The 15,609-nt window shown below is 40.4% G+C and overlaps 1 protein-coding gene across 2 annotated transcripts in view; it reads right to left on the bottom strand.

Annotated features, from left to right (window-relative positions):
- LOC135213535 (kinesin-like protein KIF2A) overlaps positions 1-14,774 on the bottom strand; it is a 132,344-nt gene extending 117,570 nt beyond the window's left edge. Inside the window, exon 1 of one of the 2 annotated variants that reach the window (XM_064247462.1) lies at positions 13,649-14,774. In XM_064247462.1, the coding sequence (XP_064103532.1) occupies positions 13,649-14,063 (415 nt within the window). In that variant the 5' untranslated portion in view covers positions 14,064-14,774. The remainder of the gene's footprint in view (positions 1-13,648) is intronic. The other variant, XM_064247463.1, reaches the window with a different exon arrangement.
- Positions 14,775-15,609: the final 835 nt, after the last annotated feature.

The following is a 15,609-nucleotide window of genomic DNA, read 5'->3' as shown; positions in this document are numbered from 1 at the left end:
TCAGAGCATTTTTAAAAAATAAAATACATCACCTCATCATCTACTATCCAAACATTGGAATTACTCTGTAAGGATAATATATTAGTATCAAAACACTAAGAAATTCATTCTACTAACACTGGAACAATATTCTCATGACTGGATGTCATCAGAATCCCATCCAAGACTTCGTCTTTTGCGGTAGTTTCGTCATAACAATAACTACGCTTTCGATTGCATACCGTCTACTTTATATTCTCAGCCCCCGTGTGCATGCTCCTTCAAACGGCAACTTCCTCTCTCGTCATCTGCGCTGCTGGAATTCTTGCTGAACCTCGGTAACCCTTATACAAGATCAGAAACGCCCTTATACTACAGACCAACATCAAATAAGTTCTTTCTATTTAGTGGTGAATTATGAAAATTGGGGCTTGGAACAACTCCTTTCGTAGTTTATTCTACATTTTCAAGCTCACAGTGTCTGATCCTGAAAATGTAGAATAAATTACGAAAGTACTTATTCCAAGTCCCGGTTTTCACTCGCTTTTTTACGTGGATTTTATGGTATCCTCAAGCACGTGGACTCATGCTACATTGAATATCATATATACCATATATATATATATATATATATCTATATATATATATATATATATTATATAATATATAGAGAGAGAGAGAGCGAGAGAGAGAGAGAGAGAGAGAGAGAGAGAGAGAGAGAGAGAGAGTCATTCAAAGGTAGCAAAGTATGTCTTATCCATCTTTTCTTTACTGATAACAAATACTGATAACAAAACGTAATTACAGAAGGATGATACCAAATATGATAAACCGAGCATGTGTGCAGTGTGTAACTGACGTTAAAGTTACATGTGACGAACCACTTTACCTGCACTTCCTAAATAAACTCACTACGATGGACAACTAAACTAACTGCAACACCCGCTAATTGAAAGGGATTTTCCCTAAGCGGCCTCGTGATCCGGCTAATTTGTCAAACAAAACTCGCACTAGACAACAACATAAAGGTCAACCTTCTATCCACTCTTTCAAATGAACAACGCAATGTGGGCAAATGCCAGGAGAAATGATCGTGCTCTTCACATCGGAGATATGTCTACCTATCTAACAATAACGACTGATATTAATCAAGCTGCGTCCGCAGGGCAATTACTGTACACGCGATGAGCAGCCATGAATTTTAACAGTGGAGTACAGAATGTAGACCCACGGGCCAAGCGCTACGACCTAAACAAGTCATTTGGCGCCTAAACTGAAATTGACACTGAAAAGTTTGAAAAGGTTTAACAGGAGTAAAAACCTCACAGTTGCACTATCAAACAATTGTTAACAGAGTGGGAAAGTAGGATGAACTAGAATATGAACAGAGTTACATTAAAAAGAATGAAAGCGTTAAGGGCCGAAGGGACGCTGCAAAGAACCTGAAGTACTGCCTACAGTACACTGCATGAGGTGCACTGACGGCACTACCCGCCACTTACGGGAATTAATTTTAATCATCTTCATTGAGTACCTCACGATTTCTTTCAAAAAAACACTTGGTGAACTTAAGTACGGTAACCGTTTCCTTCAACTCTAAGGGTATCTTAGTTCTAAAGTGCCCCAGCAATGACATGTGAGCTCCTACCCGCGACTACGCAATCATCTTGCCCTTCAATTACGTAATCATATCGTCTGAAGAGACTGGTGGCGAGTTTGTTGCCATATTGTGTGTTCAATTTAGGGAAAATACGTTATGGTTCATGTTATCAATGCTTCAATTTTTCATGGTAAATTATCAATTTCTTTATTTCTTACGCTTTTTTTTAATACAACCATTAATTCAAGAATACTGATGCCTTTGTTATGACAATTTATTTATTTACCTTTTTTAACTCCCCGATTTAATTTATTGTATAAGGGAGAAATATTATCATCCAGCATACCGGAAATAAGTATAATTAAATAGTTTTCAGAATGTCAAAGATTCGTCGTGACTTACATAACTTGATCACTTAAAATAACAGTTTTTGCTTTTCCATTAGTCACATGAAAAATCTTATAACTTTCTTCAATATTTCCTTGTCAATTTCTATTCCACTTCTCTTCCTCCCTGCAGGAAAGACATTGCCAGTGAGACGACATCAACTTCCATTTTCTTCCAATTGTACCCAGAACCCTTCCTCCTTCCTAACCATCCCGACTAAACCCTATAAGGATCTTTGGAACTCAATTCCCCCCAACCGTGTAGAGCCGAGATGACGACTTAAGTGTGACACTCGCACTGACGGAGAGACAAGACGGGCGGATAAGCTCACTTCAACCATATAGTAGGTTCGAGTTGCAGAGACACAAGGAACGCGTAACGAGACAATCAGGAAAGACGGACGGAACGATCTCCCTCCTTGCACGTCAAAGCACGATGGTCTAATTCTGTGACACTTGAAGCTAAACCCCATTCAATAGTGTACGAAAAACCGGGACGTAATAAGTATGATATATACTATAGTAAATTCACACCAACCGTGCAATTGATGTCTAGGCCAGTCCTTTTACGACGCTCCTGATTGGCTATTGATAAGTCGATCACAAGGCTGGAAACACTCTCGAGAGAGAGAGAGAGTTCACATGGGTAGGATCTTTGTTCCACCTCTCTTGAGGGCTAAGTCTTTCAGAAGAATCCCTCAGGAGAGGTGGAACATATATCCTGCCTATGTGAACTCTTGAGAGGGAGAGTCTCTCCAGCCCTGTGATTGGCTTATCAACAGCCAATCAGGAGCGTCGTGGGGGACTAGCCTAGACATCAAATGCACGGTTGGTGTAAATCCCCTATAACAGACGCAATTCAAGAAACGAAGAAAGATGAAAGTTTACATATTACTAAAGCTCACAACTCCAATTTTGTGGTAATTGATAAAACTAGTTATGTGAAAAAAGTGGAAAACTTATTATTTGACTCCAGTACTTACAAAAAACAACGGAAGGACCGCCTGTCAAAATAATATAGTTGGATTATGTGTATTACCTTCACACTCATCAATGTAAGTTGGTCTACCCTGTAGGAAGCTTGACGGGAATCCAATTCAACTGTGTGGGACAAACTGTGATGACAAGTGTAACAAACATTCACTGACATAGGGACATTCAGACACACTACTTTCTTGTACATCTACATTAAATGGTTTACCTTTGCACAGTTTGGCAGAAGTTCCTTGAAATGTTTAGGAGTTTCACTGACAGGATAAAGCAAGAAACGCGATCAGACAGAAGGACAAAGAACATATGATTTGTTAGTGTAGTTACCTTTATCTTTGTCCGTCTGTCTGATTATGCGTTCCGGGCTTTATCTGGTCAATAAAGCTCCTCTTATGTTTAAGGGAATTTCTGTCAAACTTTGTAAAAAGGTAAACAATTACTCTGTCAGAGTACTCGTATATATACCATCTAAACATACGGCAACCCTTTATTATGGATGAATGTATGGATTTTAGGCATACATGCCAAGCACTGGGGCAACCATGGAAATTCAGCGCTTAAAATCAATCATTCATCAACTAAATTCATGAAAACTATAAAGTTATAAAATGTACCAATAAATATGTATTCTTTTTAATATGAATTAGCTCAATAAATCTGTAAAATCTGATCATTAAAATTCTTAAGTTAAAAGTTAATCTTTTGAAAACACTAGTTTACTACATCACTTACAGAGAGAGAGAGAGAGAGAGAGAGAGAGAGAGAGAGAGAGAGAGAGAGAGAGAGAGAGAGAGACCGTGCTAATGTTCGTTGCTCTATCACCTCCCAGCCTGAAAGAACCCATTCTAGAATCTAGGCGCAGGATCAATGACTGAGTGGGACAACAACACTCTGCTGTGAAGTAAATGGGAGGGCCATGGTGGTCTCTCTGAGTCTCTGAGTCACTCACGGGAGGCAAGGAAGGAATGCAGTCAGCGCCGAGGGAGGAATATCAATACTAAGAATTATGGATAATCGTCACTGCTGCTGCACCGTCTCCCATAAAACCTAATCCTGATTTACCTAGTGTTTAAAAAAATGATTTTTAGCCTAGTAAAACAAAAAAATATCCATGGTCATTTGTAAATAGTGTAGATGTATCTCTAATATTTTGTAACATATTCCTTATGTAAATATGTAATATTTTTCTAATAACTTACTTATGTAAATATGTAATATTTTTTCTAATAAAAGTAAAAAAAATATCCTGATTTCACAAACTTTCCCACTTCAAATCTTTGTTTTAGCCATAAAGTTATATAAATAAAATCATTCCAGTCGATTCCCCGCAGTATTCCTATTATTAATAGAACCTTACAGAATTAATATACCCCTTACTCAACCCTTCGTACTAAAAAGGAAATTTTAAATCTTTACTTAGCTGGTTGGTATACTATATACGAAATAACGTTTCATTAACAAAATAATTACAGTACATACCCTACAGTATTCCTGGTTTTGAAAGTAATTTTATTACAGAATAAATAACCCCTTACTCAATTTTTCGTATTTCAAAGCAAAATAATCACATTCACTTCTCCCGTGGTCCAAGTGACCCAGACATCCGTGCACGAAAACGCCATTAGTACCAAAGATAACTTAACTCGAGAGCAGAATCCAAGAGGCAGTAGTACTATTGAAGCGAAGGTTAAGCACATAATTGGACGCTCTGACTTATGAGGGTTTGAGGCTCTAGAACTGCAGAGAAAAGGGTGGCGGACTGGAGGCACAAAATTCATCTTTATGTTTATCGTCATAGGTACTAAATTACTGTGTCCGTCATGTCTGTGCTTTTGCGCTGCTTGAAGAGTATTATACCGGTCTGATAGTCCACAGATATCTAGTTTGTTAATGGAACTTATTTCGATATATCTACGCTGGGAGAGATATTATTCGACTACGTAGATTTATTCACTCGTCAACTACAACCACAAAGACATGAGAGAGAGAGAAGAGAGAGAGAGAGAGAGAGAGATCCGTTACTTCCGGTATGTTCAAACTGTGCTCCCTGCAACCAATGCCACTAACCGCTCGCTCGCTCATAACGGCGTACTTTAACTACCATGGTCACTGTAGATAATGCCGCTGGGAAGTCTTTAGTCCGAGGTTTAAAAATAAAATCTACTCTAAACATTCCTAACAAAATGAAATATCAAAACGCTTCCTTGAAACTCATAATAAATAACGTACAAGAGTTTTTCATATCAAGTCTGAAACTACGTAAAATGTACGACCCCTACAAAAGTTTATTAAATGTTATAAAATGTAAAATCCTCAAAACGTTTAATTTCTAAATAAAAAGTACGCTAACGCCACAACTCAAAATACGTCACGGCCAACTGATGCATGCGATGGTCATTTTTTTTTCAATAATGCAGATATTGGTTGCAACCGCATCTCTTGCCACTCGCTATCCCAATCAATTCGAGAAGTGGGTGCTCTCTCTCTCTCTCTCTCTCTCTCTCTCTCTCTCTCTCTCTCTCTCTCTCATAAAAGCAGACTCCCACACGGCAGCAGTCCCCTTCTGTATCACTTTAGTCATCTTGAGAGAAATGGTTTTCCTGAGTAAAAATAGGAGTCATACGTGAATAGCCAAAGGAGGAAAAGCATCACTGGCTAAGGAAAATCCAGACGCTTGAGATATTCTGCCTCGAACTGCAAGGAACCAGAAAGCCCACGTGTTCAGGAAAGAACCACGTGAGCACATCATCGAGACCAATCTCTCTCTCTCTCTCTCTCTCTCGCGACATCCAAGGTGACCGAGGAAGCAGAAAACGAGGAAGAAATGAGAGGGAAGGCTACGAAGACGGTATGCAGTCAACTTGCAGAACAGGAAGGAATGATGTATCGCTGGTTATGGTATAATAAAGCACTGATGATGTGTAATAAAAACCCTTTCCTGGGAGGTTATTGGACTACTTGTCAGGTAAGCGCGACCAATCAGATGAAAAATAAATACAGGATGTTGTACGTCAATATTTGAGGGGAAATAAACGCAGAGGCGGTCTTATGGTACAATTACGCTGGCTAATCTGGTTCAGTTAAGGACTATTACCCGAAATTAATGACAGAATTCCCTTAACAATGTCGGTTGGATTTCTACAATAATTCATTCCACCAGCTTCTACGGCATAAACGGATGTGCTACAAAAATATGTTCACGCGATAAGGTATACAGTGTCGGGCAATTCTTATATCTAAGCCTCAGTAAGTTATTTTCATGCACAAAAGAAAAAAATGAAACTCCTTTTTAACACCAGATTGCATGAAAGTTACCCCTGGCATATAGCTACGTCGGTATCAAAAGACATTTTTAGATGCAGTCCTCATGTCCTGATAAATGCAATGGCCCCCCAAGGTGGTGATGTACGGTCGCGAGCAACCTGAACTGACAAGTCGGAAGTGATGGCACGGCACCCAAAAACCCAACCGAGTTCAAATGACAGTCACGGCCACATGTCATCATCCCACAGCTGTTCTAATTCAAATCTCTCGGGCTCCCGTCGTCGCGAACAGCAGCGACTCCCTCCCTCCCTCCCTACCCTCTCCGCCGGTATTTCAGAAACAACAGAGACGTTGGCAACTCAACAAAGTTTTAGTGTGGGGATTCGTGGACGGGTCTGTCCAACGGTTATCGCACAAAATGTTCGGTTCAAGGCTGTCACACACATAGGCTTTATATCAAAGAAGTGGCGACTACAGCAGATATAATTCGTATTACAGCAGTGAGATATGCAAACAGACAGGGAGAGAGGGTGGGTGGGTGTGTCTTCCCGCCCGCGGGAACACCCCCATGCCATTCGATGAGTCACTCTCACTCTGCCTGCATCCCATTCCGTCAACCTCGACCACGGTTTGAACCAGCTTTTATTATCTAAGCGCCATCCATGTAACGGACCATTCAAAAATAAACGAAAGCACACTAAAAAATGCGCCCGTTACGTTTCACTTACCGTTCGGTCCCTCGCAATCAAATGTCCGTATCTTCTCACTAAACAGAAGCAATTGTTTGTTGCTGTTAGGCGTTTTCAAAGTATTTGTATATTCAAAGAACTCTACATTCGTTAGTATTACGACATCAGTTGAATCATCTGAACACATACGGGGGGAGGGAGGGGGGGGGGGAAGATTTATTTATCGCCAGATATGACATGCATCTAAAGGCCTTGAATGTGTTTTTACCAACCAAAATAGTGGTAATACTCAGGAAACAGGAAGTCATCTTTCTGAGGAGCCTGGGTGAACATCATGATTAAATACCGAATCAAAACTTAGCCGATTCGATCTTTTTAAATTCGAGAACGCCGATATGGATTCTGTTTCCCTGATTGGATTTTCATACACCGATCAACATTACGCAGCATATTCAAGAGCTTATCAACGTAAGCAATCTGTTTTATGGCCCAATTCACGACAACTACTCTTAAGTGGATGAGTCAAATCCATATGGTATGGGGACGATGGCCTTCATCAATAGACCGATACAATAAACTACTTACATAATGAATATATCTAAAACTAGCTTTGGTGATACTTCACATATATCAAGTTTCACAGCAGTTTTTCTTTTTTTATCTATAGATTGATTTTACATGTTGACTACTTGTATTTTATATATATATATATATATATATATATATATATATATATATACACACACACACATACATAATACATACACACACATTCAATAAGGTTTACATGTACGCTTCCTGAACTGGATTTACCCTACCCGAACCCAGCGTGGATACGGCCTTGAAACCACCTTTCTTTCTGACGGCTGGAAAATAATAAATACTACTCATCCTTACATTCCTATACTGTCCCAAGCAGCATCAAGTTGCCAGGTTTTCCAGCACCAATATTCTGCAATATAACATCATGGCTACACTTCATTTAGAGTTGAAAATAAACTAAAGCAAAGAGGACGGCTTTGTGGCATAAACAAAAAAAAAAATTTACGTTTGCAGACTCATGACATACCCTTGGCAATACAAGTTATATGGGGTATATTACACAAGATTTTGTAATCTAAACCGCTCCTGCAAGCCCTGGAAAATGTCGAATTTCAACACGCACTCATTGCATATGAAGTCCAACTGGATTACAACCATTTCTACTTTTTCGGGTCATGGGATTCGCATGGGAGCAGCACCGCCTTTTGTTCTATCTTTCGAGAAAAACGTAGCATTAAATGTTCTCCGTTTATCGAGTAACTTCCATTATACTGGACTGCCTATCATACTGGCTATGGGGAGCTGTGTATAATATTGCAGGGTTGTTTTGTTTATAGTTAAAACCGACTAACGTGATTTGCAAGTACATCCTGCATTGCCATTCTTTTTAACACTCGAAGAAGGTGCCATGTGAAACGCTGCTTTGAAAATATAACAATTCACCAGCTTGCAAACATCAGGTTATCAAATTATACAATTTTCATTTTTTTTATTAAACATCGCCAAACGATAACAGCCAATCATAAGGAACCCTCTTATTGTCTGCCTACAGAGCCTCCTTTCACTTACAACCTGATACTGTACTTGGCGAGGCCTGAGGGGTGATGGCATTTCTCCAAAGGTTCCACTCACCCCATGATACCATTCATCCCACACACACACCTACTGTGTATACTTACAAACGCTATATATACCGTGCATAAAGCGGGTAGAGAACCCGAACTAATTAAAAGAATTTTAATATATATACAGATATACTAGGTATATGTATGTAAAATGGGTATGTATATAAAGTATGTGGGTATATTTATCTATAAAAAATATTATGACTATTTTGTACACAAATTACATATATTGTATTGGTATTGAATTGTAAAATGAACTTTACAGTGTATTTTTTAAATGAAAAAAAAACTAATTAAAAGCATTCCATTACATCAATACCAGTATATAAACAATATGTACATGTACTAGTTCTGACTTCCTCTAAGCGAGCGTCAATCACCACTGCATTGTCTTCTATAAATAAATACGGAAAAACATCTCGACAAACAAAAATAAGAGGTCAGTGATCGCTCGCGTCGAAGGGCGAGAAATCTGTTTCTCCAAAACTAACTCTCGGGTATAATCAGCTGACTCACACCACAAATCCCATGGGAAGGGGGGAGAAAGGAGGGGAGGAAGAACAAACGATGCCAGATACCTATGAGATCAGTCCAAAGACACCAAATTACCCCTGCGACCGCGAGCTATCTGTCAAAGTGATGTGAATCACGTCAAAATGCCACATCACAACACTATCAAAAGGCGATCGCTTAGTTTGACAAGATTAGCTAAACCGAAGTGTGGTAAGAGTTAAACAGGAAAGGATTTTCGTGCTCTCCTCAAACGCAGAAGTCCTTAGTAAAACAATGATCTATTTTTTTTTTGACAAAAATTAGCAACAGAATAGCGTAATTGTGATAAAGGTATTTTACCAATAATTAGCTACATAACTACTTAACTGTGTTAAGGGGATTTTGACAATTAGCAACAAAATTACCTGACTGTGTTAAAGGGATTTTGACTTGAACTAATAATAAATTTACCTGACTGTGTTAAAGGGATTTTGACTTGAACTAATAATAAATTTACCTGACTGTGTTGAAGGGATTTTGACTTGAATTCGCAACAGAATTGCCTGTGTTAAAGGGCTTTTGAATTTAATTAGCAACAGTATTGCCTAAATGTGTTGAAGGGACTTTGACAAGACTGTGAACATTTAACTGATGAACTTTCAAGCTCCTACTGCGCCTGCCAAATTACATGGAGCCCCAAAACGTCAAGGGTAATTTTAAGACATGAGTATTATTATATCTAACTATATACACAAGGCATCTATGCAGGGGACATGTTCAACACTCGTAAAAGTGTGCCAGTGATCCAGCTGCATTACCATTTAGTGCCGCGCATGGCCCTCTAGGGACGAAGTTATCTTCATAACTCGACCCACTGACACTTGCTATTTCCATCCCGGTTACCTAAGACGGGCCTCCAACAGAACGCCAAGAACCTCAGACATTCTTACTCTCGGGTCAAAGGGGAAGAATCATCAGTCGACGTTTTAAGTTTTCGATGTAATATATATTCATAAAAAATGCAGAAACGACTGACCATTACCTAACATGTACATAGAATCTACTGGTCATTTTTACCAGATACATATGAAATTGTAATAGCCACAATGCTCTCTTAACTCCTCAAATTCTTTGCCCTCTCTCTCTTTTTTGACATGCTTGTTACTATAAAAAAAACTTGAGCTCCATCTTCAAAGATTTTATTTTGAAGAATTCACGATGTCCGATAGCGGGAAACGAACCCGCGACATCATATTCACGATGAGATCATGTTCAGGTATACATTTTATTCAAACCTTCTCGAATAGAAGAGGCCTGCACGATTATTAATACACACACACTGTTAGATTGCCTAGTAGAAGATAACGTGGTCATCACTTCAATTTGCATGAAATGAAACAGTACTTATTTCATCACAGAATGAGATACCGACACGAAAGATTTAAATACTAGGTAACATGATGCGAGGGATGGTGCGATTGGATACCTCGCACTGCGTAGTGTATATACGATACTTAATGGCATCTTACGTAGACCGCAGTGTGTGCCTGAGTGTAATTACAAGGCCAGTCATCGGCAGTTACTCATACTGTTAGGAAGTTCCACTTGCACGTAATCTTTACGAAAGTAAAGCATTAGGCCAGGTGTTCTTATATAGTAGTCTAACGCGCTTGACTTGAGTGAGAAAAATAATTCAAGACCAACTATAATTACATTAATCTTTAAAGAGAACACTAAAAGGCACACCCATGAAACCGCTAAACCCCACGTAATCTAGGTGATGTATCACACATGATTACATTTCTCCGAGGGTAAACATGTTACGGAATATAGTTATGTGTGGGGCAACGAAATTCAGGTCACCAAAATATTCATTATTTAAAAAATATTGGGGAGAAGGATCCTTTGACGAGAGAGAGAGAGAGAGAGAGAGAGAGAGAGAGAGAGAGAGTTATTTATAAATAAATATAGACAAAAACCATTAGTTTACTGTCCTCACCACAACCATTTGACAATGACGTTTCACGGAGGTTTCAATGAGTAATACAATGTAAAACTCAAGGTCCACACTGAAATCAAATCGGCTTCGTCTCTAAGTTATAAATATTGCTATTCGTCACAGGAATTCGGTTTCCAAAAGGAATGATAAACTTTCAGTGGAGAGTCGAAAGAACACCTGACCAATGTCAACACAAAGGAGAAGGATAAAAAAAAGTGTGTATCCAAAGCAAGTCCTGATAGAAGAGACGTCTTAAAATATACACTCGAGTTCCGGATATCTTAGAAGTTTACCCAACAAACTTGAACAAATAAACCACTTTCACAGGCTGCCATAAGATTCCATTAAAAACCCAAACAGGAAAAAAACCTGATGTAACAAATACCATAATACCTAACCGAATGTTCCATTCCACGCCTAAATCGTTTCACTGTTCTTTTGTGTAGTAACTTTACACCTCAAATCTTCGATGAATCGTGTTCAAACAAAAGTTGAAAGTAACAAATACCACCCGCAATTTTTAACGTTCTCTTTAATATTTCTGTAATATAGTTGTGTGTTGTGCCCATCTTGTCTCCTTCAGATAATCGTTATTCATCAGAATCTTATTCTTTACCCTAACAACTTTCACTGTATGAGGTAAAACTATTGTCTCATCTTTGAAGACTTCCTAAGTAGCCTTTAACTATTTATATAAATTCATTAGTCTACGCATCACCTTGACCACAGCGCGTTACTGAAGTTGGCTACTCAAGTAGCCAAAGGACTAATCCCCTCACCAAACAAACAGCTAAATAGATATGTACCATCTAATAGGTATATAGATAACGCTACTAATGGCTACTGTAAAGCATTCACACATTATCATATTGCAAAAAACAATGCACAAGTTAAACTCACACGTTAAGTAATCCAGTCATCAACACAAACACACACACACACTAAAGCCCTACTTCCTTATCTTTTCCCAAGATCTTTGCCCATCTCATTTGCAAGGTGAGTGTTCATGAGTCATGAACAGCTGAGAGGTGTTGCCTCTATCAAGCTTGATAAGTTAAATAGCGATACAAGCGTGAAATCCTTCAAACTTACCGTTTGCATAACATTCTACAACTTCCTAAAGGTCAAATAGGTATGCCTGACTAAGGCAGTGATCACTTAAACAATTATCTAACCGGCACGTAACGTTCCAAAATTCCTTTTAATTCTTACAAGCGATCAAAGCTCTTATATATTGTTTACAACGTTTGACATATTCGTTGATATCTTTTATGCTAGCGTGTCCTTTACACTTCACTAAATCTCCCTGACACATTTTCTAACTAACAATTAATCAAGTTCCTTACGACTAGAGAAAGTTGTGTATATATACCATAAGACCGAACGACAAGAGATTTATTTGGGTGGAGTTATTTGCTTTGATGGAATCCAGATTCCTCTGAAGCACGCCTAAAAACATATTAAACTCCTTTGAACGACTGAAAAAAAATAGTACTCCAGTAAGTGAACTGACCAGCGCCACAAGTCAACCCCTTCCCCCCTTTTTTTTTTTTTAAATAGGAGGTTATTCAAATCATGTAACGAAGACAATACCGAATGTTGATTCAGGGAGTAATTTATGACTAGTCTCCCTCCCCATTTCCTCCTGCTACTGTTTACCCTCCCGGCATGACATCCGCTTTCGCTGAAAACACGCCTTCCCTTTCTGCTTTAAACTCCCTGCATCACCTTCAGTGCTCTCTATTTGGCATCGCCTACGCAATTAGCCTACGTTCTACTTTTCTCGAGATAATTAAGACATGAGCGAAACAATCCTACCCCGAAGCGACATGAAAATCGAATGAATTTTGCGCCACGCATTACAAAATCTCAAAAGGCTAAGGAGTAAGAAGCACGTTACGAAATATAGATAGACACATTCGGCGAGTGCTGGCATCTTAAATTATCGTCGTCACAGAAACCTGTTGTGTTAAGGGGCAAAAGTGGTCGAGGGCTCATTCCTAACCTCCACCTTGCCAGGGGCAGCATCACGAGACCATGACCTCGTTCAGGAGGCCGGTGAGTCAGACTTGAGGACCATTAACCCCCATAAAAGGGTGTTTGTTCCCTAGAGTGAACACCAGCTGACACTCTCACACAGAAACGACCCTATGGAGATCTTTATATACCAAACAATAACGATACAACATACAGTCAACCTCAGTGATCGATCGATACGACATCCATTCTTCTTGGACAAAATTCTTACCACCACATCCGCATAAGAAAGGGTAATCTTTTATAATAATAGACGGAAGTGCATCGCCCATCAACCATCTGATTAAAACGCCCTTTCACCTACATCCATAACAAAAACAACACGGAAACTTCAATTCACAAACGCTGAGGCCGCAATGTAACATGAGCGATCTCATTCCTGCCAATAATTAATGCCACAGACAACTTTCACACAAACGATTACTGTACAAATATGAGCATGTACATAGGCCTGTTCCGCGCGCGCTGGAGAGAGAGAGAGAGAGAGAGAGAGAGAGAGAGAGAGAGAGAGAGAGAGAAATAAAAAGGCAGTCAACAGCATTTACCTGGCTTGTTTTTATGACAGCTGGGGGCACCCATTGGTATATACCACTGTAGCTGTTCCTTCTCTGGAGCCTCGATCGTGGGCGGATCTGCCGCATACGACGCAGACTTGTTCTCAGTTGTGGGCGTCGCCTTGGGCGTCGCAAGACCAACATCCTCGTGCTCGTTCCTGTGCTCATACTTCTCTTCTAAGGTGGGCGTGGCCTTCGAGTGTGGGCGGCTGGACTGATCCTTGGACTTCACGTGTGGACTCGATTTCGGAGTGCAGAAAGGCGTGAGGTCATCCTGTAACTGCGACAGGACCGGGGGCTGCAGCCCCTGCTTCGACAGAGCTGCATTCTGCGGGTTGCTACACGCCTCCACCAGGTTTCCATTTCGGTTTCCTTTCTTCTTCTCCTTGCTTCCAGCGTGGCCCATAATATCTCCGGCCGGAGAGGAGGAAAACTTCACAATGGAATCCCGCGTTCGATTCGGAAGCAGAACTGACTCAAGACAGCTTGAAGGTCACCATCTCACACAAGACATCCTTCTGACGTTCCGAGAAGTTTCAAACGAGGCGTAAAAGGGACAGGGAGAAGTAGGGAGAGACGGAAAACAGAGAATATACGAACGACTCCAACGGCACTGTCGTATAATCCGTGACTGCGGCAGTAGTACTGGTAAGGCTGTAGCTGACTTGACTAGCCAGGCGGTGGAGGACGAGAGAGAGAGAGAGAAACCAGAAGCAATTCACTGGCATATGCGATCCAGACTTTGTCGTCGTTTACTCGAAGAAATGTTATGCAATAACAAAGCCGTCAACTGTATACCGTTAACTTCTAGATTCGACTCGATAGAAATTACACGGTATATTATAAACTTATAAAGCGCGTATGACGACTTTTAAAAGAGATTGGAACAAGATCTTTTCTCAAGTCATTAAAAGAAGACTCCTTGGGAACTGATGGGGATGGAGGGGGGGCGTAATGACATGTGGTCAAGCAGAACCATTAGGTGCCGTTAGACGGTCGTTAGCGGGCTCGCGGTGCCTATGGCAACTTCTGTCTGTACTCAGAGGTGACACACCAAAACTAGCAAGGGAGGAATGAGTTCCATTCGGCGTGTCTCCAGGTGGCTTTGGAACCTGCTGGAGGAGGAGCCTTGAGGAGTGAGAGGGAAGGAAAAGGAGAAGGGGAATGGGAAGTGGCGACGATGGTGACGGAGGCGGCTGGAACCGTGGAGGTGGAGAGGGGGGGGGGTGATGAGAGCGGACCTAAGGCCGGCCGGTGGTGAGTCACGCAAAATATCCCATCCACATCACAGCCTCATTACTCGGCTCTAGCTGACTTTCAAGAACATGACATTGATGCAAAGATCTAATGGAAATACATAAAAGGTGCCTCCTACTTTAAAGCAATCGTCAATCTTAACAAAAGGGAGAAAACAAAGGCGAAACTCATTGCCACCAAACAAGTAACTTTTCCCTGTCACTCCATCCCACAAGACACCAACGCGACTTGACCCTGCTGCTGCTGCTGCAACTTATACTCTTTGACAACGATCCAGGAGTTTGGCGAATGGGGTAGGTGGTGGGGGGGGGGGGGGGGGGGGGCGTTGGCAAGGATGGTGTCTTGTGACTCACCACCAGGAATCTTACCACTTACCAACAAACCACAACACTTAATCTAACAGAAACAACAAATGCCTTTCCAGCGACCTTAAAATAAGCACCCTTGGAATACAGTGCAGTAATAATAATAATAATAAGAAAATGCAAGCTTAACCAGGCCAGCAATTATTACCTTTAAATAAAATATGGCCTGTAGGCACGCCAAGGAAAGCCAAAAACATTAATCTAACATGCATCTGGTTCCTTGCAACGACAGCTACCAAAAATCTTTACTCTATTAAAAACATTTAAGCAAATAAATTTTCAGCTCTGCTGGTATCCGATCGATCAATTTGCAGGCTGCAGATAACGTGC

The sequence above is a fragment of the Macrobrachium nipponense genome, chromosome 43 (assembly GCF_015104395.2).
Source record: "Macrobrachium nipponense isolate FS-2020 chromosome 43, ASM1510439v2, whole genome shotgun sequence".
NCBI lineage: Eukaryota > Metazoa > Arthropoda > Malacostraca > Decapoda > Palaemonidae > Macrobrachium > Macrobrachium nipponense.
This window is presented reverse-complemented; position numbering and strand designations above follow the sequence as displayed.